The 27,217-nt window shown below is 43.5% G+C and overlaps 1 protein-coding gene across 1 annotated transcript; it reads right to left on the bottom strand.

Annotated features, from left to right (window-relative positions):
• Positions 1 to 149: 149 nt before the first annotated feature.
• LOC130487748 (glycerol-3-phosphate dehydrogenase 1-like protein) lies at positions 150 to 26,132 on the bottom strand. The gene is made up of 8 exons (XM_056861255.1): positions 26,089 to 26,132; positions 13,235 to 13,412; positions 11,472 to 11,612; positions 10,288 to 10,426; positions 9,212 to 9,324; positions 7,471 to 7,704; positions 2,722 to 2,828; positions 150 to 337 (listed from the first exon to the last, which is right to left on the bottom strand). The coding sequence occupies exons 1-8, from the start codon at positions 26,127 to 26,129 to the stop codon at positions 241 to 243; spliced, it is 1,050 nt and encodes a 349-aa protein (XP_056717233.1). The 5' UTR covers positions 26,130 to 26,132; the 3' UTR covers positions 150 to 240.
• Positions 26,133 to 27,217: the final 1,085 nt, after the last annotated feature.

The following is a 27,217-nucleotide window of genomic DNA, read 5'->3' as shown; positions in this document are numbered from 1 at the left end:
TAAATTAACGTAAAGCAACTATCATCCACTTCAGAGGCATCCAGAGTTAATGTGGAAATATGGCAGTGAAGGGCTTCATGCCCAAGGGAGGCAGTTACAAAAACAGTTTTTGTGGAGTCTTGAGCGAAGGCAATAAACTTCAGCTACAAATTCTTTTGCCTTGCTTGCTTTTATTCATCGTGCTCAAGATGACAGAAGCCTTGAGCAGAGGGGATGCTTGGAAGGATGAGCCACAGTGCCTCACATGTGTTGTGGATGATTCTGCAGACAAGTGATGAACTCTTTGACAGATTTCTTCTCGTAGCAGATCTGGTAGACACTGACAAATAATGGAAACCTAGGAGAAATGCAGTTTTTGAAGTAAATGTTCAGTCAAAGTACCCAAAGCCATGTAAAATTTGTTCCCACGTCCAATATGTATAGAGCAGTAATTCTTAACCGAGGCTGTACACTGCCCACAGGTTGTGATCTTTAAATCTTGGGGAGATTCAGAACATAAGAGGGGCAAATGGGCCACATCAGGCAGCCACGTCACCCCATTTGCAACAGCTTCTGCCAGCAATCAAAGGAGAGTTTTTATATTGCTCATCCAGCACGATGGATAAAAGCCCAGATTTCTCCCCAGGCCCTCTTAAAAGTGGCGCACAGCAAACGGGAACCACACCTAACATCTAATCTCTGCAGTACTGGGACATGGCAAGGTTTACCTGCTGAAACTGTTTTTTCTATACAGCTGTTAAAGATCCAGGGGCCAAACTGCCCACTGCATCTGGATCCCCTACTAATTCAATCTGTGACATTACGCCCTATCTTTTATGCATTGTTGAAGTTATTTTACTATGTACAGTAATTGTGAAAACTTCCAGTGCTGGCACCAACTCAAATTAATTTCCAGTTCTGTTAATGCGATGACTACCAGGTTCTTAGTCTGCTCTCAGCCTTCTAAGGGATCTCTGTCTGTCCCATCAGGTGTTCAACAGTTGATCAACTGCTTTTTTTTCTTTTCTTCAGTGGAATGCCTCTGTTTTTTGCTTCTTCTGTCCAGTGCCCAAAAGGCCAAGAGCGCAACCTGATACCAGCATCATTTTAAATCTGCACACCTACTCAGCATTTCACACAAGATGCTTATAAAGATAAGGCCTCAAGATGCTTATAAAGCAATGCCTGAGACATTTTTTCCCTCCTCCCTCCTTTTTTAAGTTTTAAATCTGTCCCGATGAAGAGTTCTAGAATATGTGAAGCTCACACACTGTTTTGTGTTATTGGGGGTTTGTCCTAATAAACAGAGTAGCCAATGTCAACTGGAGATTTTGATCTGGGGAAGGTGGAGTTTGGAGAGGGGAAGGAGTGCAGGAGGGATATGATACCATACAGTCCACCTTTCAAAATTGCTATTTCCTGCTAGGGAACGAATCTCTGTAATCTGGCAGTCATAGGGTTGCCAGGTCCCCACCAGCCAGAAGTAGGGGATGGGAGCCTCATAGGGTGACTGGCTCCGGGTTGAAAAATTGCTGGAGATTTGGAGGTAGAGCCTGGGAAGGTCATGGACCTCAGTGGAGTACAATGCCATAGACTCCACCTTCCAAAGCATCTATTTTTTCCAGGGGAGCTGATCTCTGTAGTCTGGAGATGAGCTGTAATTCCAGGGAATCCCCAGCTCCCACTTCAAGTTTGGTAACCCCACTAATGAAAGGTATTACATGGCTTTTGTTTTTGGACAGCACTGGCATCCGTTTCACTACAAATTAAAGGCAGCAACTGCATAGATCATCAGCTACTGAACTGACAAGCTGCTAGCTGAGAAATTGACAGCACCAGAGGAAGTTCTCACAATTACTGTTTTGTGATACAGCTGCAGGGATTTCTACTGTTGCCAGCTCTGGAACTGGCCCATGTAGCTTGCATCTTGAACAGCTGTTCACTTGGCGCCCAAATAGCTGGCACAGAATCTTTTATTCCCAGCCATGAAAATTTTCACCAGCGGATTTCTGCAGATCATGCCTCTTTTAAAGGCATTGGAGCAAGCTGGGCTGATTTTGGCCAGGCGGTTGGCAACCCTAAGGCCCAGGTGGTAGCTACTTTTAAGGCTGCATTCAGACAATCAGTTTTTCCCACTGCAATGTAGTATTTTGTAACTATCATGTGTAACTGAGAATCAAACAAAACCTTCAGAAATGGAATAGACCTCCAGGGACTATATCATTCCAAAGTGCATGCTCAGTATTGCATGTCTGAATACTTTTTCCACTTCAAAAACTTTATGAATACAGAATGCCGGCTGCAGAAGGGTGAAGACTTGGCTAGAATTTTTCTAAACGAAAAAAAAAAAGTCCTCTGGCATCTTGAAGGCTAACAACATTTACTTCAATATTAGCTTTTGTGAGTAACTGTTAACTTCTGACTTCATAGCTTTTCCCAGGGAAGAGGATTTTGATATGTGGACGTGTTTTAACATGGCTCCCTCCCTTCTGCATTCTTAAGTGGTGCAGTTTAGGAAGTGCTATACAACATAACATTTCTGCATGTGTTGCTTGAACCTGAGCTACAAAACATCCCTGTTGGCAAAGTGATGATCTGAACCCAGCCCAAATTTTCTTTTTCACATCTCATAGCAAACGGAGTATTTAGAAATGCATTAATATAGCTCATAATGGGAAAAGTCAGAATTATATATGTCCAAGGAAACCGATAAACTATGTGGTACAAAGAAAATCAAATTACTTGTTCATTAAGTTCTTCTGTTTCAAGATCTTGTAAACTTCAGCTGATGTCTGAGGTCCTTGAAGCTTCTGTCCATTCAGCATCTCTTTTTCTAGTTCCTCAATTGTCTTGAATAAACAAAAAACGGGAAAATTATTTTGGGGTCAAAGGGAATGATGCAACTAAGCTCCATTTCAAGCTAGAAAGAAAAGAATGTAGAAGTGCCAAAGTCAGTGGTTAAACTGTAACCTCAGTATCTGAACATTTGAAGCTTTTTTTAATGCAGAGTTGTACCGTTGGCCTACATATCTCAATACAGGTCAGTGGTGGCAGGCCATTTAATTTACAGGGGAAATTCCCTGTGGGCCACTGCTAGGGGTTTGCTAACCTCTAGGTGGCACCTGGAGATCTCCGGCTAATACAATTGATCTCCAGACAACCAAGTTCAGTTCCCCTGGAGAAAATGGCTGTTTTGGAGGGTAGACTATGGCATTGTACCCTGCCGAGGTCCCTCCCCAAACCCCACCTTCCCTAGGCTCCTCCCCCCAAATCTCCAGGTTTTTCCCAACCCAGAGCTGGCACCCCCTAGCCACTGCCCTGAAGGGCTGCTGGTGGCCAGAAGCAAGCAGAGCCAAGCCTCAGTATCTCTGACAGTGCCTCAGAGGCCACAACAGCAATGACAGGTATTGTCCAGTTTAGGAGAGGATGCAGTGGGTGATCTGATGCCCACTGCTGGCCCTACTGAGCTGAGCACCCCTGCAGTGCTGGCTTGTTCCAGGGCCATTTTCACTGCCCGGCACACTCCTAGTTAAAGTGAACACATGTACAGTCCTCGTACAGTGTACACTTGACTCTTCTTTATGTGTGTGTTGAGTAATCCTCATGTATTCTTCACCGCAGGTACAGTGGAACATGTGATTGAAGCCACACATTGATCTAGGTACTGCTCATCAATTTCATTTGTAAAGTGCACTCACGTTGCCTTTTTTTAATGCACATACATGAAGGATGTACATGTGCTCACTGTAAGCTGTGAACAGGGCAACAGTCTACTTTGACTGTCAGTAGTTCTATAGGGGCTGATGTAGAGAAAGGTCTTTTCTATTGCCTGCTAGCTGAGATCCTTTAAGTGTACATGTTAGGAAATGAACCTGGGACCTTCTGCATACCAAGACTCAGTAAGCACAGAAGCAAGTCAGAACCTACTCCTATGCAATGAAGATACACTTGAACATATTAAAGAACATAATTTTCATTCATTTTAAAATTATGACATCATTATAATTACTTATAACAAGTAGGCCAGGAACTTCTTTATTGGTCAGGCATCTCCAGTTAAAATAGCAAGTGTACTTGCTTTTTATACTTTTAAATTTCAGCTCAGTAAGTCACAGATCTAAGGATTCAAGAGAGGATCGACAGCCACAAGACAACTAATAAGCCCCTACATATTATACAACTTCATACATCATAATTTTAAAACAGCTAAAGCTAGCCATTTTTATCATGTGTACAGTATATTTTAGGTTTGTTATTTATTCATTACCTCACAACAACCTCTACCTGAATGCAGGGGCATAGACTTCTCAATTTCCAGGGGTAGGGGAGCACACGGAGCTAAACCTGGTCCAGGCTCATACTTACTAATCTATATTAAATTATTTGAATATGAAATTATGTATATTTACAAAACTCATATGCCATCAACAATTGATCATGTGGTTTAAAAATATAATTTTTTTTCACATAATAGTCTGAATCTCACTCAAAGACAGAGGACTCTGTAAGAGGAGAGGAAAGATGAACTCATTCACTGAGACAAATTTCATTCATGTTTAAAAGGAAATACTTCCTCCCCCTCCCCTCTCTTTTCTTCACAACTTAGACTGTGTGTTGGGGTGTGCGAAAAATTTGGATTTGGCTATATCGTAGCCAAAAAATTTCGGGATTCCTGAAAATTCTCATATTCCCATACTGGTATGGGGGCATGGTTGTGAATAGGGTTGCCAGGTCCCTCTTCGCCACCGGCGGGAGATTTTTGGGGCGGAGCCTGAGGAGGGCGGGGATTGGGGAGGGGAGGGACTTCAATGCCATAGAGTTCAATTGCCAAAGCGGCCATTTTTCTCCAGGTGATCTGATCTCTGTCAGCTGGAGATCAGTTGAATTAGCAGGAGATCTCCTGCTACTACCTGGCAGTTGTGTAAACCCTCAGCACCAGCTCAATTACTTTTATGCAATAAATAAACTCCTGATAGAGTATTATTATGTGATTAATATTGAGACTAATAAAATTCCGTTTGATCACCCAACAAAAATTTATTGCAAAACCACATTGGGTAAATAACGAAAACGCACAGTTACTTCACCACTACGCAATCCTAGGTCATACAATGCAACAAAAAATCTTGGTTCAGCAAGTCCAATAAAAATAGATCCTGATGGGAAGAATAATTCAAAGTCCAAGTTCCAAGTTTCTTTTGGAACTTGGACTTTGAATTATTCTTCCCATCAGGATCTATTTTTATTGGACTTGCTGAACCAAGATTTTTTGTTGCATTCTATGACCTAGGACTGTGTAGTGGTGAAGTAACCGTGCATTTTCGTTATTTACCCAATGTGGTTTTGCAATAAATTTTTGTTGGGTGATCAAACGGAATTTTATTAGAGTATTATTATGTGATTAATATTGAGACTATCAGGAGTTTATTTATTGCATAAAAGTAATTGAGCTGGTGCTGTGGGTTTACACAACTGTGTTAAGTCAGCATACGTACTATTTGTTTAACTACCTGGCAGTTGGCAACCCTAGTTGTGAATCCAAATTTGTTTGGCTCCATTATAGCCTATGGGAAATTTTGCTGGAGCTCTGGGGGGAACTGTTTTTTTTAAAGGTAGCGGCACCATATTTGCAGCATAGGTGCTGGTGACTCCCCTTAAAAGAACCCCTAAGTTTGTTAAAGATTGGGTCATAAAATTGGACCCCCAAAGAGGGTGCCCCATCCATCCGCCAATCGATTTTCTAAACTGGGGTGGGGGGACATTTGCAAGGTAAGTTCAGTGAGGTCTCAGAAGATGCTTAACCCTTCCCTCAACATCGCCCCTGCAGACTCAAAGCATGCTGGAAGAGAAACTAACTGGGAAAGAGCAAACTCAGTTGTCGAAGGCTTTCACAGTCAGAGTTCATTGGTTCTTGTAGGTTATCCGGGCTGCGTGACCGTGGTCTTGGTATTTTCTTTCCTGACGTTTCGCCAGCAGCTGTGGCAGGCATCTTCAGAGGAGTAACACTGAAGGACAGTGTCTCTCAGTGTCAAGTGTGTAGGAAGAGTAATATATAGTCAGAAAGGGGTTGGGTTTGAGTTGAATCATTGTCCTGCAAAAAGTATCAAAGGTAATGTGCTAATCATTGTCTTGTAAGTATGAAGATAATGTGCTAATGAGGGTGTGGTATGTTAATATGGAACTATTGTATCCTGAAGTGATCTGTTAATGTGTGAAATCCAATGCTAATCCGCATGGCTATTGTGGACTGTAGTCTTTGTTAATCTGGAGGTTTTCAGGACAGGAAGCCAAGCCTTATTCATTCTTAAACTCTCTTCTTTTCTGTTAAAGTTGTGCTGATGTTTATGAATTTCAGTGGCTTCTCTGGGCAATCTGACAAAATAGTTGGTAGAACTGTCCAGTCTTTCAGTGTCTTGGACACAGGGTCTTATTCCAAGACACTGAAAGGCTGGACAGTTCTACCAACTATTTTGTCAGATTGCACAGAGAAGCCATTGAAATTCATAAACATCAGCACAACTTTAACAGAAAAGAAGAGAGTTTGATACTTACAGGACAATGATTAGCACATTACCTTTGATACTTTTTGCAGGACAATGATTCAGCTCAAACCCAACCCCTTTCTGACTATATATTACTCTTCCTACACACTTGACACTGAGAGACACTGTCCTTCAGTGTTACTCCTCTGAAGATGCCTGCCACAGCTGCTAGCAAAACGTCAGGAAAGAAAATACCAAGACCACGGTCACACAGACCGGATAAGCTACAAGAACCAGCAAACTCAGATGGGCAGCCTCCGCACCAGACCAGCCCTTAACCATTATTAGTAACCTCTTTAAGTCAGTTCAGAAAACATCTTTAATAAACAAATACCAAGAGATGTTGATTATTGCCAGTGGCCTCACATTATCCGTGTCATACAAATGTTTCACTAATACAAAATTAGTCGTGGATTCTCCATTTAATCATAAATAAATGCAGAGGATGTTTGAAGAGAGAACATAAATGTTAAAATTTCCGATTACATGATTAATAACCTTTGCAAAGATTACCACCTAATGCTGGGAACATTTACTCAGTAGTAAGTTCCATGGAAGAGCCCTGTGGCGCAGAATGGTAAGCTGCAGTACTGCAGTCCAAGCTCTGCTCACGACCTGAGTTTGATCCCGATGGAAGTTGGTTTCAGGTAGCCGGCTCAAGGTTGACTCAGACTTCCATCCTTCTGAGGTTGGTAAAATGAGTACCCTGCTTGCTGGGGGTAAAGGAAAGATGACTGGGGAAGGCACTGGCAAACCACCCCGTAAACAAAGTCTGCCCAGGAAACATTGGGATGTGACGTCACCCCATGGGTCAGGAATGACCCGGTGCTTGCACAGGGGACCTTTACCTTTTACCTTTAAGTTCCGTGGAGTGCAATTAAACATACTCCCATATAACAGTTATTAAGATAGAAGCCTCAAATTCTTGAAAAGGGGGGGGGAGTCTTACTTTTCCACCATGTGCAAAAGCTTCTGCCACTTTCCTGTTGCGTCCACCGTAGCATGTGGTGATCAGATCAGCAACACCACAACTTTCCAGAAATGTGTTTATTGATACAGCGCCCTTGCAGAAGAGTTTTGCAAAAGCAACCATTTCCATGAGGCCCAGGCGAATCACAGCTGCTTTGGTGTTATCCCCAAAGCCCAGACCATCGCAAAATCCAGCTCCGACTGCCACTATGTTCTGAATACACACAGCAGGGAAGGGGGAGAAAGTGAAAAGTCATGAAAACAAGACAACACACCCTATTAAGATATTGGTAGCCTGTGCTGCCCCTTTCTGAAATACACCGATCCCTTTTAGTCCTGTTTGGTGTGAGAACAGAGCAGCCAGCAGCCAGCAGCCCATCATGATCCCTAGAAGGGCTGGAGGAGCCAGATTTTGGGGAATAAAAGAGAAAAACCTGTTGGACTGTCAGCTCAGGCAGATAGGGTCTGAAACTTCAGACTGGAAGGGATCCTGTCTCAGAATTTGCCTTCTGCAAACAGTCTTAACTAGTGAATGTGTGGAGATAGCGTTTGCATTTCCAGAGTTTTAGTTGGCAGAGAACCTGTCTCAGGAGACTTTGGAAGTCTCAGAACCTGACCGAGGTAATAAACTAGGCTAACATGAAAAAGAGGCAATGTCTTTCTTGAAGCCCCAGTTTCTGAGGGAAACTAGTGAACAATTTGTGTTTTTTGAGAGCTCACATTTGCACTGTGATAATCCTTAGGTTGAGGGATGGCCAACATTCACCTCTAGAATACAAATTTGGCTGCTAACTGCTCTCTACTCTCCTAAATTATCAACTGTGTTACACCTATAAATAGTTTCTATCGTCTTTTCTGAATCTTTACTCCCCTGTTGTTGGAAGTACATAGAAGTTACTTTCTTTTTCTGTTTCACTCACAGGTGCTACATTTATTTCATTCAGAAGCCACTTGGGTTAAGTATGTCAAGTGGAGGGTTGGGGACTTAGGGTTGCCAACCTCCAGACAACAGATCGGTTCTCCTGAAGAAAATGGGTGATTTGTGGGGTGAAGCCTATGGCATTATACCCTGCTGAGCTCTTTCCCCATTCCAAACCCAGCCCTTCCCAAGCCCTGCCCCCAAAATCTCCAGGAATTTCCCAGCTCGGAATTAGCAACGGTAGAGACCACACTGGTCGAGCTTTACATCATGCTACCTCTGTTTAAACATCATTTATAAGACCACAATTTCCACAACACCCTATTAAGTGTTAGGCAGCCTGTGCTGGTGATATACACTTAAGGCAATCATATTGCAGAGATCGTCAACAATAAGACCACTTTAAAGTATTTAGCAATAAGAGTTATATACAGATGACTCCCATCAGCTGTATTCTTCACATCATTGCTCCTGGATGCCCAGAAGCATGTTATCCAGTTTTGAGCATGTTCCAATAGCAGCTACCTGCCTTGGCTACATGGGTCTAGTGAATGACAACAAGGCAGGCAGAATATCTGCTTGACAGGAACCTCTTTTTAATTATGAAGAGCAAGTACTCCGCTCTTCAAATGTGGTTTTTATCAGGTGTCATGAAAATTTATATGAGTGTCATTTCCAAATTTTGTCAGATTACAGAGTCAGTCAAAACAGCATAAGCATTCTTTGCAATATTTTAGTAGCTAAACCAACCACAATCATCTATAGAACTACAGCTGGCCTAACACTGCTTGGGGTTACCAACTTTTAAGGCTCCACAGATCTCCACCGTGTCACAGTCATCCACCACAGTAATTCTGAAATTTGGGGTTTGCATTAATTCTTTAAAGAGCTTCCCATGATCTGCATTTTTGCAACCTGGGGAAAGAAGCACAATAGATTACAATGTGTTAACCCAATAAAGTGTTTGGTTTGGCTGGAGACAAAAGTATTACTACACCTACATTGTCAGAAGTATGCAGTTATCATGTAGAATGGGTGACTTATACATCTATTTCTCAGTGAAATAGGGTTGCCAACCTGCTCTGTTGTTTTGTGCTGGCCAATGGTCGTAACAATAAATGTAAATGTAATGTAGGGTTGCCAACCTCCAGGTAAGAGCTGGAGATCTCCCGCTATTACCTGGAGGCTGGCAACCCTACAAACACCTCACAGGCCTGGGAGGAAATGTTCTGTCTTTTTAATAGACGTTTAATATGTGGAAACGCCGTGGAGGTAAACAACATTCCTTTCAGCTTCTATTGAAGGGACATAATGTTTATTTTTCTGTAGGTGGTTAGCAACCCCAAACCTCACTTGAAAGATGGTTGGCAACAGGTTTGCTAGGTCCCTCCTGGGTGCTGGCGGGGAATGGGGGAATAGGGTTACCAGATTCTGGTTGGGAAACTCCTGGAGATTTGGGGTTGGAGCCTGGGGAGGACAGGGACTTCAGTGGGGTACAATGCCATAGAGTCCAAAGCATCCATATTTTCCAGGGGATCTGGTCTCTATAGTCTGGAAATGAGCTGTAATTCTAGGACCCCCAAGTCCCACCGGGAGGCTGGCATCCCTGGCTGGCAATCTTGGCTGCAACATCATAAGACGTGGAATTCTGCGATATCACACAAGGCACAAATAAAGTATTTTCACAATAAGATACCGTAACTTTCTGATGTCTTATTGTTGGTGGAGATCCTCAGATGCCATCCAAGTTATTACATGATGTAAATAAAGTTGACTGCATCTATCCCAAGAGTGTGAGTTACCCTCACCACCATGAAAGGTTATTTATATATCAAGGGGCCAGTAGCTATTATAATCTATTGTAATATAATTAGTTACCAATGGTGGTTTCACAGAACTTTTCATCTGCCACTTCATTAGCAATGTTGGCTCCCATGAGCACACTGACTTCGATCTTCAGTTTTTCTCGAATGATGTCCGTGATGAGTTTCAGGCCTTCTGGGCCCTCGTCTACTCCCTAGTTAACAGAAAAGTAGTGATGAAAGCTATGCCTTTTAGAACATAGTTTCATGCACTTCAAGAGGTGAGACACAGTTGGCAAAATATCCCAAGGAGTTTACATTCTAAAAGTTGCAACAGAAGAGGCAACAAGGAAGGAAGGTAGAAGTGGGAATAAATAAGGGAGGAATTTGTGCTTAGTTCAGTTACCCATACTTAGGCCTGTTTTCAGCAGGAGGCAGGGAGAAGTTCTCTCTACAATGACTTACTTGATGTTTTTTAAAATGAATTAAAATTCTCAGGCTGTTGCAAATAGTTTAGATCACATGCTAGACATAACACAGAGACACAAAGATTGTACAATACGAGGCTCCCAACTTTTTCACTGGTCCTGCTCCAACCCTTTAATAACAGCCTGATAGCATAGGAAAATACCAGATGATGCTTTTTGTGGCATGGAGGTAAAACAATGACAATTTAGTTATTCATTTATAATCTGCCTTTCTCACAGGCAGATGGCACAATTAAAAACAAGGCATTAAGAACAATATAATGCACACAATCAACAATGCAACAGAACTGGATAACGCATATCTCAAACCATGTAAAAGACACGGATTACAAAATTAGAGAACAGAACAAAAACAATATAATAAATACAATGAACAATGTAATTAAAGTTACCTAAAATTTCACAGATATTAACTACAACCCTATTCCCTCCAGTTTGAGACTGATGAAGGACAACATAACCAAGCAGAACTACCTGAGACAGATACATCCCATTCCTGCCTCCCAACCAGGTCTCAGTCATGCAAGCCAGATCAATCTTACTCTCCTCCAGCTACCCAGAAAAGAGTGCATTTTTATTCCCTGCCAATCTGGCATTGCACATTAGCCCCAGAAAAGTTTCACCTATTAAATTTACTTGTCAGGCTGTTGTTAAAGTCACAGGAGCTGAGCCATTAGAAGACCTGGCAACCCCACACGCAAGAATGAACTTTGCCATATAGCCTGGCATGCCACTGTTTGGATCTGTCCCTTCCAAAAAGGTCTTGAATTACCTTGATTAGTGAAATCCCAATGGTTCCTGCTTTTATTTTGCCAACAAGTTGGTCACATATTTTAGGAATGAACTGATGGGGTATAACAAATATTAGAATATCCGAATCAGCCGCTGCCTCTACCGGATCTGCTACAGCAACCTAAGACAAAAATGAAGAAAATTACCAAACTCATCCAAGGCATGGTAACTGAAAGTTACATCCAGGAACCTTGGCCAAATCAGAGTTTCCAGATGAATGAACACAAGTATTTAAAGAGAGGTTTAAATTGGGTGATATGTACTTGCTGTGGGAAACACAAGTGTACCCCTCAAGGGTTTCCCACAGCAATAATAATAATCTGTGAAGGTTAGGGTTCCCAATTGTCCGGTTGTGGCGGACAATTGCCCACCAATCAACTGAGCTGCCCACTGACCAGCTGATGGTCAGCGGGTGGAAGCAGAAAGGGGGGAGCGATCCCCCCCGTGCACACTCCCAGGAACGCTCCAGCTTCCGTTTCCAAACTGCATGCCAGATCAGTCCCGATCTGGCTTGCAGCTTGGAATCGGAGGCAAGAGCTTCCCTCCTAGCCCTGTTGGGCACGCTCTCTGACTCCACAGAGCGCGTACACAGCGGGACTAGGAAACTGGAAGTGGCATCGGGGGCACGCGCCAATCCCTCCACCCAGCCCCGCCCATAAGAAGCCCAAGGTAAGTGGGGACCTTGCAACCCTAGTGAAGGTGTCCTAAATTAAAGCCTTTGCTAAATTATACACAAGAACATTAAGGAACACTCCTTAATTACTAAATTACTAATTCTTGTGAAAAGCATTTTAGCCATGAAAAGCATCAATTACCCGTTATTTTTAACACTTACAGCTGCTTTCCACAAATCCAGATTTAAGCTTTATGAGCAAAAAAATTCAGAAAACAATGGGCAACTTCAGAAAACAATCCTAAACAGGTTTACTCAGAATCCTACTGAAGTCTATTTTAATCGGACTTACTCCCAGGAAAGTGTTCTTAGTATTGCACAATGGTGGTTGAATGTGCCGTCAAGTCACAGCTGACTTATGGCAATCCCAGAGGGTTGTCAAGGCAAGAGTAACAGAGGTGCTTTAACGTTGCCTGACTCTCCATAGCCACCCTAGGCTTCCTTACCATTTTTCATCCAAGTATTAACTAGGGCCAACCCTGCTTAGCTTCCAAGGTCTGTCAAGATCGCGTTACCTTGGGCCATCTAGGTCAGGGCAGAATTGCACAATAGTCATTGGAGAAAAAAAATCCGCTCCCTGATCTACAGCTATTAGGATTAAAGACAGAATAACCAGAAACATAAGGACTAACCTTTCCTTTTATCCCTTAGAAGCTCCTTGATCAATTGATCTTGAGCAGCATAAATAAGGATTAACAAGTTTCAAACCTCATAATATTCTTCCTTTGCCCCTTTAATGAGGCTAATATTTCTTGTGCATTAATGTACAGCTCACATGTATTTGTTCTTGTACCCATTTGGTCTCATTTCCTCCTGCATTACGCTAATCCACTGATACATTTGAGTGGAATTTTCCTTTCTTTCTGCAGTTTACTTGACTAAAGAGCCTGCTGCTTTCTGAATTAATTGTAAGACAATAAACTGGTTGCAACATTTTTCTTTGGCTAAGTGTGTAATTTTCCACTGGAGGAAGAAATCCAGCCCACTGTCTGTTTCTTAGAAGTACAATCTATTATAGCCCAAGAACCAGACCTTCAGACTTGAAACTAAAGTGCTTTTATTCAACTTACCACATTAGGAGGTAGTTTATGACCTGGAAGATACTTCACATTTTCATGATCTTGGTTAATTATCTCTGTGAGTTTCCTCCCATTGATCAGCTCTTCAAACACCCACATTTTTATGACTGGCTCGAATCTGTTGGATTTCTGGATGTTTTTACCTATGATTTTTGCAATAGCAGATCCCCTTTTTTAAAAAAGGAAAAGAACTTGATGATAAAATTACAGACATAAATCAAGAACTATCGCACAAGTAGGATTCAGGTTATTTGGGTTTAATAAAGCTTAGTATGATTTATCACCGACAGTAGTGGCATGTTGGTTTAATGGTCAGAGTACTGGACTATGTCTGGGTAGACCTGGATTCAAATCCCCACTGTGCCATGAAGCTCATTGGGAGGTTTTGGGCCAATCCCTGGGTTGGATCACACCACAGTTTCCTTAACACAGTGACTCCTTCTCCCAATGCTAGTAGGGTTGTCAGGTCCCTCTTCGCCATCAGTGAGAGGTTTTGGGAGCGGAGCCTAAGGAGGGTGGGGTTGGCAAGAGACTAACAGAGGTGGTTTGCCAGTGCCTTCCTCTGCACAGCAACCCTGGACTTCCTTGGTGGTCTCCCATCCAAATACTAACCAGGGCTGACCCTGCTTAGCTTCTGAGATCTGACGAGATCAGGCTAGCCTGGGCCGTTACCAAATACTAATTAAACAGAGCAAGATCACATGATGTTGCAGCTTTGTCATGTGAGGAGTACTTATACTTACATATTATATCCATGATCCTTCCACCAATTTGGGGATGGAGATAATTCTGGGGTCACTCATATGGAAGCCACCTATGCCATGATGGACACACTCATTCCCAAGATGTACATATTTTCCACACCTTGTGTAGAAACTTTCTGCTGAGCTCAGAGCCTGAACTGACACTATGAATAACAGATACCAGTTTCCTGAGGGTTTTTTTTTTAATGTGCATGCTCAGCTAGTAGAAATCCCTGTTTGCTACAGAGATTCAACAATTATGCTTAATATTTTGCAGTGGGGGGACTTTACTTGCAGTTTTTTTAATTACATGTCAAAAAATAGGAAACATTCAATAAACTTTCTTGCCTTGAATCAGAGGGTAACTTGCATATAATTAAATATCATGAAATAACTAAATCTAGCTGGAAGTCACAATGCAACATGTGACTTATTCATGAGAATAAGAATTTGCTGTAACTGTGAAATGAGCGCGGTATCTTGCAAACTATATAACCTTGGAGCAAACTATCAAGTTAGGCAAACATAGCTAAGGACACTCCTATCTAAACTTTTTATCTGATTTATTTTCAAGAGGTCTATTTCTCAAAGACCCATAGGGAAGTTGTACATTTTTAGTTGTGCATGTTTTAAACAAGGAAAAAGCACACCAGCTTTAAAAAATTAATAGCAAATTGGGTTTCCTTTTAATCTTCAATATAATAATATTCTAGATTAAATAGTAAAACAAAACCCACCCATTCTGCTTACATGATCCATGTACCAGGACACTGAATAGATAAACTATCTCTTGACCTTTCAAACAAACCTTTGCACCCTCAGATCCTTGCTTAAAGAATGGTAAATATTTGAAGAGGGTGAGGTTTCTACTCTGCATTAGTGGTCTCAAGTACTGAGCAAGGGGACAATTTATGTCAGGATTGTAAACCTACAATAGGACCGTGTAATCTTGCCTACATGAAGGAAATTGTTGGCAACTTCTTAAATACAAAACGAGAACACAAGCATGATGTCCCTACTCACTAGCAATTTGGGTCAAGACTATCTTTCCTCCTTGAGGAATCTTTAGCTTCAGTTAGGGTTGACAGGTGGTGTGTGTTTTCCCTTCAGGGTGGTTTCGGAAGGCAATTGCCCACCAGTCAACCCAGCTGCTCCGGAGTGGGGATCGCATGCACGATGGGATTATGGCACTTCCAGGTTTACCCATGGATACGCCACATTGCCACAGCCGCTTTAGCACTCAAACCCCTGGGGGTAAACCCAGAAGTGACGTAATTGCATTTGGTGTGCGAGCGCCCCAGCCCCACCCCCTAAAACCTCACACTAATGGAGAGGGGGGACCTGGCACCCTTAGCTACAGTCCATGCATATATATTTGATAAGGTAGAGGTATCGTCCATAAGAGCCATTCACAAAGAATATGGCCTTAGTAGACTGACAAAATGTCCCCTGGATGTAGCCTTGCCAACCCTCCAGGTGGGGGCTGGAGATCCCCCAGAATTACAACTGATCGTCAGACGACACAGATCAGTTCCTCTAGGGAAAATGGCTGCTCTGGAGGGTGCACTCTGACATTATACTTTGCTACAGTCCCTCCTCTCCCCAAACTCCATCTTCCCCAGGCTCCACCCCTATATCTCCAGGAATTTTCCAACCTGGAGCTGGCATCCCTAATGCCTGCCCTATTATTTCAGACTTCTAGTTGTTTCTGGAGCCTAGTGCCTGTGGTTACCAGCCTCAAGGTTGGGCTTGGAGTTTTCCCAAAATTACAACTGATCTCCAGACTACAGAGATCATTTCCCCTGGAGGAAATGGCAGCTTCTCCTCCCTGAACTTGGCCCTCCCCAGTAGGCTTACCAGCCACCCACCTGTGGCATACCCTGCGTTTGCTCAATGGAGCAACAGGAGAAAAAAATGGAAGGAGAGAAACAGCATGAACGCTATGACATCACTTCTGGGGGAGCACTTGAAAGTGACATTATGGCAGCCTGAAATTTCTAATTCCCCCAAATCTTTATGGTCTTTACTATAGAGTTGGAGGAATTCCTAGAGTGTCACAGATGCTGTGATGTTACTTCCTGCTGCTCACTCACAAGTCACATCATGGTGTCGGTGCCATTCCACCTCCCTAGGCTCTGCCCTCAAATGCTCCTGGGGATTGTCAGTGCAGGGCTGGCAACTCTACTACCCAGGCACTGCTCCCATATCTCCAGGAATTTCCCACACTGGAGTTGGCAGTCCTACCCAATGGGCATTGCTACATGTGCAGCTGCCACTACCTGAGCATTACAAGGCCTAATGGACCAACACAGCACAATGATGTGTCAACAGCAGTGATCCAGGCCAGCACCCCCACTTAGGATTGCCAAGCTGCAGCTGCCAATTTCCAGAGGAATTTAAGAGGCAGGACTAGTGCTCTTGTGTCACTTACTATAGAGTTTTTGCAAATCCTAGAGTGTTTTGTGATATCACTTCCAGATTTCATCAGAAGTGATGTTACAGCACAGATGTGACACCAGCACACACACCATTCCCCCCGCCCCATTTCCTCTTCAAGCACTGGCAGGCAAAATACTCGGTTACTGGGAGGTTTCCTACCGTTAGGGTAGCCGGATACCTGGTAAAAGGTAAAGGTCCCCTGTGCAAGCACCAGGTCATTCCTGACCCATGGGGTGATGTCACATCCTGACGTTTACTAGCCAGACTTTATTTATGGGGTGGTTTGCCAGTGCCTTCCCCAGTCATCTTCCCTTTACCCCCAGCAAGCTGGGTACGCATTTGACCGACCTCGGAAGGATGGAAGGCTGAGTCAACCTTGAGCCGGCTACCTGAAACCAACTTCCGTTGGGATCGAACTCAGGTCATGGGCAGAGCTTGGGACTGCAGTACAACAGCTTACCACTCTGTGCCACGGGGCTCCTGCTGATACTGGTACTGGTGAGCAATTGCCTGCCAATTAAGGGGGCTGCCCGCTGTTCCTGGGGATGGAGCCTGGGGAGGACAGGGACCCCAGTGAAGTACAATCCCATGGAGTCCACCCTCCAAAGCATCCATTTTATCCCGAGGAACTGATCTCTGTGGTCTAGAGATGAGCTGTAATTTCAGGGGATACCAGACCCCATTTAGAGGCTGGCATCCCTAGGCCAATTACATAGTTCACCTACAGCATTTCAGGCCTAATATATCTTCCCAAAAGAGAAAGGGCTTTCCAGAATAGGCGAAATGATTGAGTCAGATGATGTAGCAAGAATTGAAGCCATTTAGGGTTGCCAGCCTCCAGGTGGGGGTTGATGATATCCTAGAATTACAACTGATCTCCAGACTACATAAATTGCTTATTTGTGTATTATTTATTTATTGGAAACATTTATTCCACTTCTCATAGAGAAAATGGCTGCTTTGGATGGCGGAATGCACGGCATTATACCATACCAAGGTCTCTCCCGTCCCTAAACTCCACTTTCTCAGGCTCTACCCTCAAATCTGCAGGTATTTCCGAACCTGGAACTGCCAACCCCAATGCAGTTACCTCATCTGCTGAGCTATTCCTAAACCCATCCTACTTGTTATCTTCATTTACGGCAGACAGGAGAGAAGGATGGACCAAGACCCCACTGGAGGAACCGGGAGAGTATGCACAACAGCTTTGTCTTATTGCCTTGAGCATTTAAAGTTATATGCACCATTCTTGAGTTAAACCAGGCAACCCGCATGCCCATGCTTTGTTTCTCAAGCTGGTCTCACTACCAGATCCCAGCTGTCTCCTCTGGATAATCAAAACTTAGCAGACTCACTCCACAGAGAACATGTAAGACAAAGATAAGCAAGAGTGGGTTGAGCCCCAGCAGACACGGAACAGCAAGGTCAAAGCTTCTCTAGAACCAGGCCCACAAATGCAATTGTTTTAAGGTCAAATGGATGACCATTTTTGCAACAACAAAAAAGCATTTGAGTTACCAATTTAACAACTAGGTGTACCTCCGCTGGTGATCAAACTGCAAAGCTATACTCTGGCAGTGAACCAAACTAGCAGCAAGAATTCTGAAAACGTTGGGAAACCCAACGGTCAACCAGGCATGAATTCAGAGCCTCCCCCCCGAGAAGAGCTATTAAGAAACTGGTGATTAGTGTGTGAAGGGCTGTTTTGTTAAGATTGTTGAACAGTGAACTTTAGCATCTATTCTAGTGCTATAAAAGAATGCTACTCAGCAAGATATGCTTGGTGTTTAACATCTGGGCCTCAGCTTCAAACTTTCCCCATCTACACTGTGGGACTTCAACTTGTAGCCTATTTCATGAGCCCTGTCAGCATTCAGGGGTGGGGGTTGCAAGGTTGCATGATCCAAAACAAAATAAACTGCTCAACTGTGAAGTTTTTTAAAGCCATCCGCTTGTACAAGTACAGTAAAGGTACAGTTGTCACTATTTTCTTTTAAAAAATCCATTCATCCCATTTATAGTCCACCTGTCTCGAGACTCAAGGCAAGATAACACAATCTGAAACTCTTGATCTAATTTTTTAAAAGTGAGGTGATTGCTAGTGAGGTCGCCTCATGGTGCCAGTACAGTGATAATACATGACAGCCTTCAAGATACCTTCTCCATCTCCAGGAATGGCTACCCCTGAAAGCAAAACTGTTACGCGGGCCTCTATTAGAAAGGTGCACACCAAGTGGGGAAGGAGTACAAACCTCTCACTGACCCAGAGCGCACTCTCGTAGAGGCCAGGGCTTCCCATTCCTCCCTCATTTCTCTTCAGAGAAGTCAGACAGGCAACTAGGGATGCCAGCCTCCAGGTGGGGCTTGGAGATCTCCCAGAATTAGGACTGGTCTCCAGACAAAAGAGATCTGTTCCCCCTGAGAAAATGGCTGCTTGGGACTGTATGGCATTATACCCTGCTGAGCTTCCATTCCTGCCGAAACCCAGCTCTCCCCGGGTTCTGCCCCTAAAATCTGGAATTTTCCAACCCAGATTTGGCAACCCTATAGGCAATTCTACCAGGCATCCAACCCCCCCAAGAAGGATTTACATTGTAGGGATATTACATTTTACTGACACTCAAAAGTATAAGACTGGGTTGCTAGAGTAGCTAGTGTCTTTTACAAGATGGCGTCACAACGGCTCTTGCAAGTATGCTGCATGTTACATTTGGTTATGAAGCTAGCCCAGGCATGTATTGGATAGGACCTGTGGAATAGCTAATAATAAACAAAGCAATTCCCTTTCTCTGCAATGTTATGACCTTTCAGAAAGTTATTGGGTTCATTATTTCAAGAGAAAACTGGGTGTTTCCTCACTAAAATGCAAGAATACTCATGTAGTCCATGAAAAGCAAACAAACAAGGCAGTGAACTTAACCAAGTTCTAGCTTGTGCTCGAATAAATGTCATTCTTCAGGGTGCTACAGGACTTCTGTTTGGTTTTACCCTCTTCCACCACAGCCCTACACTGTTATTTTGTGAAGTTTATTATTTTATATTTCAGTATTTGTTAAAAGTCCTCTGAAAGGTGTTTGCCCATTCTTCAGCACTAAGGCACACATTTCTTTGGGTTTAAATTACCCCATTCCATCACTAAGTTCCCTTCCTCTATAACGCAGATAGTAGAGCTACCATTCTTCAAAAGTACTTTTGTAGTATTGTAGTAAAGTACTTTATTTAGTAATGCAAAACAGCCTGTAATGCCCACTCTATAGAAGTAAAGCCCTCTAAATCAAGAAGTGCCGATTATTAGCGTCAATTTAGTTATAGGGTATTACAATAAGAAGCCCTTAAAGGGGGGGAGGGAGGGTTGGCACCCTTACCACAGCAGCAGCAACAACATGAAGTGATGTTGGATCCCTCTTATGAAGTGATCAGAGAGCTAAGAAACCCACCCACTAGTCAAATGGTATCAGTGAACAGTCTGTGCTTAGTCTGCTTCCTTTCAACACCCCCTACCAGTAACTCATCTTTTCTTTCACTACCAAGTTGAGGAACTTTGGCTGAGTGCCTAGACATGGGAGACATTGGCACTAGCTGGCAGGCCATGAGGAAAAGAACACCATGTTCTCTGTATTGTGATGCATCTTTGATGTGGTGTGAGTTGGAACTTGAGAAGCCTGCTGCCTGCCTGCCTCTTACTCTCACAGGCATGCCATTCTGGGGAGATTTACAGTGTTTTCATGTGATCTCACATGAAAATCCTGGGGAGATTTACAGTGTTTTCACGTGATCTCACGTGAAAATCCAATATCTACATTTCTACAGGAATGTCTACATTTCGATAGGAAACTGGTGCCGTTCTCTATCATGTGATCTGTCACAACTTTGCTCCACTTCTTGGGGAGGGAATGTTCCCGCTCATTAAATAGGTACAAGCTTTGTATGACCAGTACTGGCTACTGTCCTGCCCATTCCTTCTCATTATTAGAGCCTTTCAAAAGGTCAACAATAATTAACTGGTGAATTTGCATCATTGCATCTAGTTAACTAATTACCATAACACGTTCCTTTAGAGCACCATGATGTTCCTTTGCAATACCATTGTAACATGTGTCTCTTGTGTTTTTTTTACTGGCGTTTGTTCTTTTAATGGTGCCATCCTAAGCCCACTTGTAGCCTTCTAAACGTACTGAATGCAAAGGACTTGGAAGAGTATAATTCTGTTTAGGATTGCATTGTAATTTTTTTTTAAAAAAAAACTTTCATAATTGTTTTGAACAGCGGTCGAGAGGGATGAAAGGCAGCACACAAATCAGATCAATCAATTATGTCCTCAAAACAGAAAAAGTCAGTAAGTTTAAAACACACCAAAAGCTCCGTATTTCCTATCAGTTTAAATGATCGGCCCATAACAGCCAACTCAAATATATAAGGTGCTCCTCAGAAATGCTCAGGCTTGGATTATGGAGAAGTCCCAAGGGGCAGGGTAGTTTTATAGTCTGCAAAAAAAAAAAAAAAACCACCACCCACAATGCACTTTGAGGTGTACTGCTAGAGTACAACTAGGGTTGCAGGACCTGTATGTATAGTTAGAATCAACACAGATTCATGTTCTTTTCATTGATGTAGGTACCGGAGACACACTATTCTAGAGTGCCCAAACTGGATGTTAAGAAAACAGAGATCTGCATTTAAATGTGCTGGAATGTGAAAGTAGGCTTAACTCCTCAGGTTAATTTGTGAATGTACAAAAGGTGTGAAAAGGTGAGGACAGGAGAAAGTTGTTAGATTAGTAAACAGGTTCTGGGCCCATCGATCAGGAAGTAGGATATGCAAACAGAAACATCTTTTTTTTTCTCTGTGAGATGCTGACAGTTCATGCAAAAAAGAAAAAAAAACAAGAAAGAAAAATAACAATCTGCTTCAAAAGCAGAATCAGCTGATCAGACAGGACTACAAGGAGAAGCCCGAGAACAAGAATCAACCAATCGTTCTTTTTCTAATTCTCACCATGTTGCCTTTTATATTACATTTTGTTGCCATTTTGCCTGAAGTGTATGGCTTTGTACAAATTATCATTTAATTAATATAAGAAGACCCCAACTGGATAAGGCCAAATGTCCATCTCGTCCAGCATCCTATTATCTCACAATAGCCACCCAGATGTATTAGCGGTTGGGCTTAGAGGCCGCACATCCCCACTTGCATGTGGGATCTCTTTGTTTCTGGAAACGATGGCCATTTTCCACATGCTGCTTCCGCAGACCTTCAAGACTAGTAATTATCACCCTTCCTTAAACACTATCCACCTCTTTCCATTTTTCCTATACTTAACTCTTGTATGCTTTGTGTGTGTACATTTTATGGTTTAAAGTTCATTTTATTTTATTTTTTATACAACTCATTTCTGTTCCATCAACTGCCTCTTTGTTTTAAGAGTTCTCACCTGGGACAATCCTGGTATACACAGGTTATCGAGCCTAGTTAGGGTTAACCCCCCTCCATTCTAAAGGTAAAGGTCCGCTGTGCAAGCACCGGGTCATTCCTGACCCTGGGGTGACGTCACATCCCGACGTTTTCTAGGCAGACTTTGTTTACGGGGTGGTTTGCCAGTGCCTTCCCCAGTCATCTTCCCTTTACCCCCAGCAAGCTGGGTACTCATTTTACCGACCTCGGAAGGATGGAAGGCCGAGTCAACCTTGAGCCGGCTACCTGAAACCAACTTCTGTCGGGATCGAACTCAGGTCGTGAGCAGAGCTTGGGACTGCAGTACTACAGCTTACCACTCTGCGCCCCTCTATTCTATCTTCAGCTAATTTCCCCAATTTAAGTAAAGATTGCCTGTCTGGAATAACAGATGCCTCCACGAAGCCCACAAGCAGATCATGAAGACAATAGTCTTTTCCTACTCTTGTCACCCGCTAACTGGCACTCAGGGGTAACCTGCCACTGAATATGGAGGTTCGGTTGAATCCTCATAGTTAGCAGCTGTTGTTAGACCATGAGATTGTCTATTCCCCTTTAAAGCCATCTGAGCCCTCATCACACCCTATGTCTATCAATAAATCAGTGTATTCTTTGGACAGAACCAGCTCATACAGTTGCAATAGGACTACCGGAGGAGTTGCATAGACTTTATAATACTGAAAACACTGAACCCTTCAACAGCGCGTTAACATCATACACGTTATATCATATTCATTGTGAACAAAACTAGTCACACTTAGGAAATAAACATATACTTTAAAATATATTGTATATGTCCATAATATACACAAGAATTATCATTCTCTAATTCAGGGGTAAGGATGTGTCACTGGCCGCCAAGACTAGATTAATTCATGCCATCGTATTCCCTATTACTATGTATGGGTGTGAAAGCTGGACAGTGAAGAAAGCTGATAGGAAGAAAATAGATTCCTTTGACATGTGGTGTTGGAGGAGAGGGTTACGGATACCACGGACTGCTGAATAACAAATCAGTGGGTTATAGATCAAATGAAGCCTCAGCTGATCTAGAAGCTAAAATGACTAAACCAAGCCTATCGTATTTTGGTCACGTCATGAGACGACAAGAGTCACTGGAAAACACAGTCATGATAGGAAAGGTTGAGGGCAGCAGGAAAAGAGGAAGACCCAACAAGAGATGGACTGACTCAATAAAGGAAGCCACAGCCCTCAATTTGCAAGATCTGAGCAAGGCTGTCAAAGGACATTTTGGAGGACTTTCATGTATAGGGTCGCCATGAGTCGGAAGCGACTTGACGGCACTTCACACACACAATGCAGGGGTCCCCAACCTATTTGTTTGTTTGTTTGTTTATCTGTACCCTGCTCTTCCCTGGCATGGCCAGGCTCAGGGCGGCTTCCAACAACAACAAAACAGTATAACATCAACATTAAAATATTAAACACACAACTTCAAAACCCACAATTCCTATCTAAATTTACAAGAAGGCGCCCTAAACGATGTGGCCAGTTCATAACTCTCATCATGAGAGTTTGGTCCAAAGATACAAAGATGACAGTGGGGAGACCGACAGCTACCGTGAAGCCCACAGGTCCAAGAAAAGAACAGGAAAAGATGAGGGAAGGGGATAATGGGAGGCCAGCTGATCCAACAGAACTGTCGCTGTCCTTAACCATAGGCCTGGTGGAACATCTCTGTTTCACATGCCCTGCAGAACCAAGCCAAGTCCCCACAGGGGACAGGTCTCCTTAGACAGAGGGTTCCACCAGGCTGGGGCCAGAGCCAAAAAAGCCCTGGCTGAGGACAGCCAGATGGTTCTGGGCCCGGGGACTACCAAGCAGTTGTTTTGCACCAGCGAGCACAGCTGGAATTCTGACAGGCCATGGTGGGCGCAGCAACAACATGGCTGGCGCATGAGGCAGAGGCAGACACAAAATGATTGCCGCAACTTAACTTCAGCAACGCAGCACAGATCTTTTTTGCTGTGGTGGCAGCTGCTGTCAAAGCAACATTTTTTAAAAATGTTTTAAAACATTTTAAAAACAACTTGCTGGGCAAAAGCCCTATCAGCGGGGTGTAGTGGTTAAGAGCAGTGGTTTGGAGTGGTGGTCTCTGATCTGGAGAACTGGGTTTGATTCCCCTCCACCTGAGCGGCGCAGGCAAATCTGGTGAACTGGATTTGTTTCCCCACTCCTACACATGAAGCCAGCTGGGTGACCTTGAGTTAGTCACTCTCTCTCAGCCCCACCTACCTCACTGGGTGTCTGTTGTGGGGAGGGGAAGGGAAGGTGATTGTAAGCCGGTTTGATTCTTCCTTAAGTGGTAGAGAAAGTCGGCGTATAAAAACCGACTCTTCTTCTTCTACCTGGCCCTGCCCACTTCCTAAAACACTTGGCAGGCTCCAGAAAAGGTGTCAGCGGGCACAATGGCACCCATGGGTACCATGTTGGGGACCCCTGCTCTAATGCTACAGATCGTCTTACGTAAAAATAATCATGCTATACATATTGAGTGAATGAAACCTTTTGTTAAAAGCATTTCACTCATTCCCAAAGAGAAAAATAATTCATAGGAGGTCCCCCCCGCACTGCTCTCTAAAAATCCCAGCCCATTTTAACATTTCTCCCCCTCTGCACTTTATCATTTCTGGCCTTTAGTGACACCACATAGAGCAGATTCCACATTGGGGAAGGGTCATGGCTGAGTGGCAGAACATCTGCTCTGGATGCAGATGGTCTCACATTCAATCCCTAGAATCTCCAGCTAAAAGAATCAGGTAGGAGGTAATGTGGAAAATCCGTGTCTGAGTTTCTGGAGGGCTCCTGCTGGCATGAATAAACAGCACTGACCTTGATGTAGTAATGGTATGAGTCAGTTGAAGGGAGGTTCACTTGTCTGTTATTATTTTATCTTTTCCCTTTTTGGAGAAAACCGTGAGAGTGTACTAGATGTCCTTTCTTCAAAGATGTTGCTTTGGACAGCTGAGTTGTAAACCCCCCCCCCCATATGTGTATGTCTGTCCGTCCATCCGCTGTAAAGCCAAATCAGAAAGCCATGTATCCTTCCGTGTTCCACCGAAACCATTTGGATCTCACTATGCAGGAAACATCACATTAAAATGTGCCATCGCATTACAGTTTGGATGCCAGTATCCAGTGATGTCCTGCAAACCCTTTAGAGGTACATCTGAGCGCCTATCCTGAACAATGGTTACCACTTAATCCGCCATCACTCATATCATATTTTCATCCTGCTCTTCCTCCAAGGAATATACCCTTGTCACCTCTTCCATTGTATCTTGACAACAACCACGTGAGGTAGATTAGAGTGAGTTTGGCCCAGTGAGCAATTTAGAGGAACGGGATTCGAACTCGGATCCTAGTCCAACACAGTAACCACTACAATGACTCTCCTCTTTAGACGGGTGGTCAGCCTGAACTTTATCTTGTGACCAAGTCCCCAAGCCACTTACACGAGACCCTTGCCTACATAACTTAGCGACATAATTATTCCATTAAAGGTAAAGGTAAAGGTCCCCTGTGCAAGCACCGGGTCATTCCTGACCCATGGGGTGACGTCACATCCTGACGTTTCCAAGGCAGACTTTGTTTGCGGGGTGGTTTGCCAGGGCCTTCCCCAGTCATCTTCCCTTTACCCCCAGCAAGCTGGGTACTCATTTTTCCAACCTCAGAAGGATGGAAGGCTGAGTCAACCTTGAGCCGGCTACCTGAAACCAACTTCCGTGGGGATCGAACTCAGGTCGTGAGCAGAGCTTGGACTGTAGTACTGCAGCTTAACACTCTGCGCCACGGGGCTCATAATTATTCCATTGGCCAGACGCAAAAGCAGAAACAAGAATCCCCCCCTTCGCCCTTCAGGATCCATGCCGAGGGGTTAACTCCTCTGCTTTGGATAGGGTGGCTACAGGAACTCCGAAGAAGTAACTAATCCGCATCCAGTAATTAATCCGCATTAATCTGCATAATTTCGCCTGAAATCCAAGGTCTAGGAGCTATTCTCACCTGAAGGGGGGGGATCCTTTTTTTCCGCTCAGGTGTGAAGGCATGCCTGCAGGACGCAGGGCGAAGGCTGCTGAGCCCCCTGCAGAGGACTGGGATAGATCCCTCCCCACCCCCGGGGCTCAGGAGATCCCTTCCTCCGGGGACCGACCGAATCCGGCAACAGGTCTCTCCCCAGCCCGGACTCACCAGTTCCCGGACCCGATGATGCAGACTTTCACGGGCGGCATCGTGGCTCCGGGTCCCCAGGCGGGCTGCGGCGAGGCTCCCGGGTCTCTTCGAACCCCGCGGCGGGCTGGGCGAGCTCAGCGCTGCTCCGCTGCGCGCGTTGGGAGGAGGCAGGGGGAGGCGGGCGCGCCCCAGCCTGCAAGCGCCGCCTGCCGCCGGTCCCGTCAGGAGGCGGGTTCGAGTCCCTGGGGAGCAAGTAGAGGCGATCGCGTTAAGGGATCCGAGTGGCTGGGGGAGCATGTGCAGAGAAAAGGAAGAAGAGGTTCCCTTCGGCAGCGGCGGACTGGGTCTAAAAGCATCGGTTGCCAGCAGACAAAGGGGACCCACCCACAACTATAAGGCTATCGTTTAATTTTTTTTATAAGACATAACTAAAAATTTTAAAAAAATAAAATAAAATACATCATTTAATTTTTTTTATAAGACATAACTAAAAATTTCCAAAAAAATAAAATAAAATACATCATTTAATTTTTTTTATAAGACATAACTAAAAAATTTCCATAAAATAAAATAAAATACATCATTTAATTTTTTTTATAAGACATAACTAAAAATTTCCAAAAAAATAAAATAAAATACATCATTTAATTTTTTTTATAAGACATAACTAAAAAATTCCAAAACATAAAATAAAATACATCATTTAATTTTTTATAAGACATAACTAAAAATTTCCAAAAAAATAAAATAAAATACATCATTTAATTTTTTTTATAAGACATAACTAAAGATTTCAAAAAAAAAAACATCAGTGGAAAAAAGGTACAATTAAAATTTTACTTGCATACCGTAATAGTATTGGAACGTCTATTACATTTTCAAGCTACTAAAAGGTCATTGACATTTTTAGCATATTGTCTAATGTTTAAGGGCCCCCACTTCATCAGGGGCCCACATGGCCCGCTTGCCATCGGCCAGTCCGCCGCTGCCCTTAGGCTAGGATTCATCATCGTTATCGTCATCGTCATCATCATTAATCTTTATTGGCATGCCAGAGAACAAAAATAAAACAACAGTGTATCTCCAAAGGACAATACATATCATTCACAATTCGTCATCATCACCGTCGTCATCATCATCATCGTCA

Source organism: Euleptes europaea, chromosome 15, assembly GCF_029931775.1.
Source record: "Euleptes europaea isolate rEulEur1 chromosome 15, rEulEur1.hap1, whole genome shotgun sequence".
NCBI classification, from domain to species: Eukaryota; Metazoa; Chordata; class Lepidosauria; order Squamata; family Sphaerodactylidae; genus Euleptes; species Euleptes europaea.
The sequence above is the reverse complement of the archived record's forward strand: the minus strand, read 5'-3'. Positions and strand labels throughout refer to the sequence as shown.

Excerpts from the sequence above, each read along its gene's own strand:
- LOC130487748 (XM_056861255.1), bottom strand. The coding sequence starts at position 26,129 with ATGCCGCCCGTGAAAGTCTGCATCATCGGGTCCGGGAACTG. Across the intron at positions 7,705-9,211 it reads AGATCTGTGGAGCCTTAAAA|AACATAGTGGCAGTCGGAGC; the intron begins GTTGGTAACCCC and ends GTGTGTATTCAG. Across the intron at positions 2,829-7,470 it reads CTTTTGCACATGGTGGAAAA|ACAATTGAGGAACTAGAAAA; the intron begins GTAAGACTCCCC and ends TGTTTATTCAAG.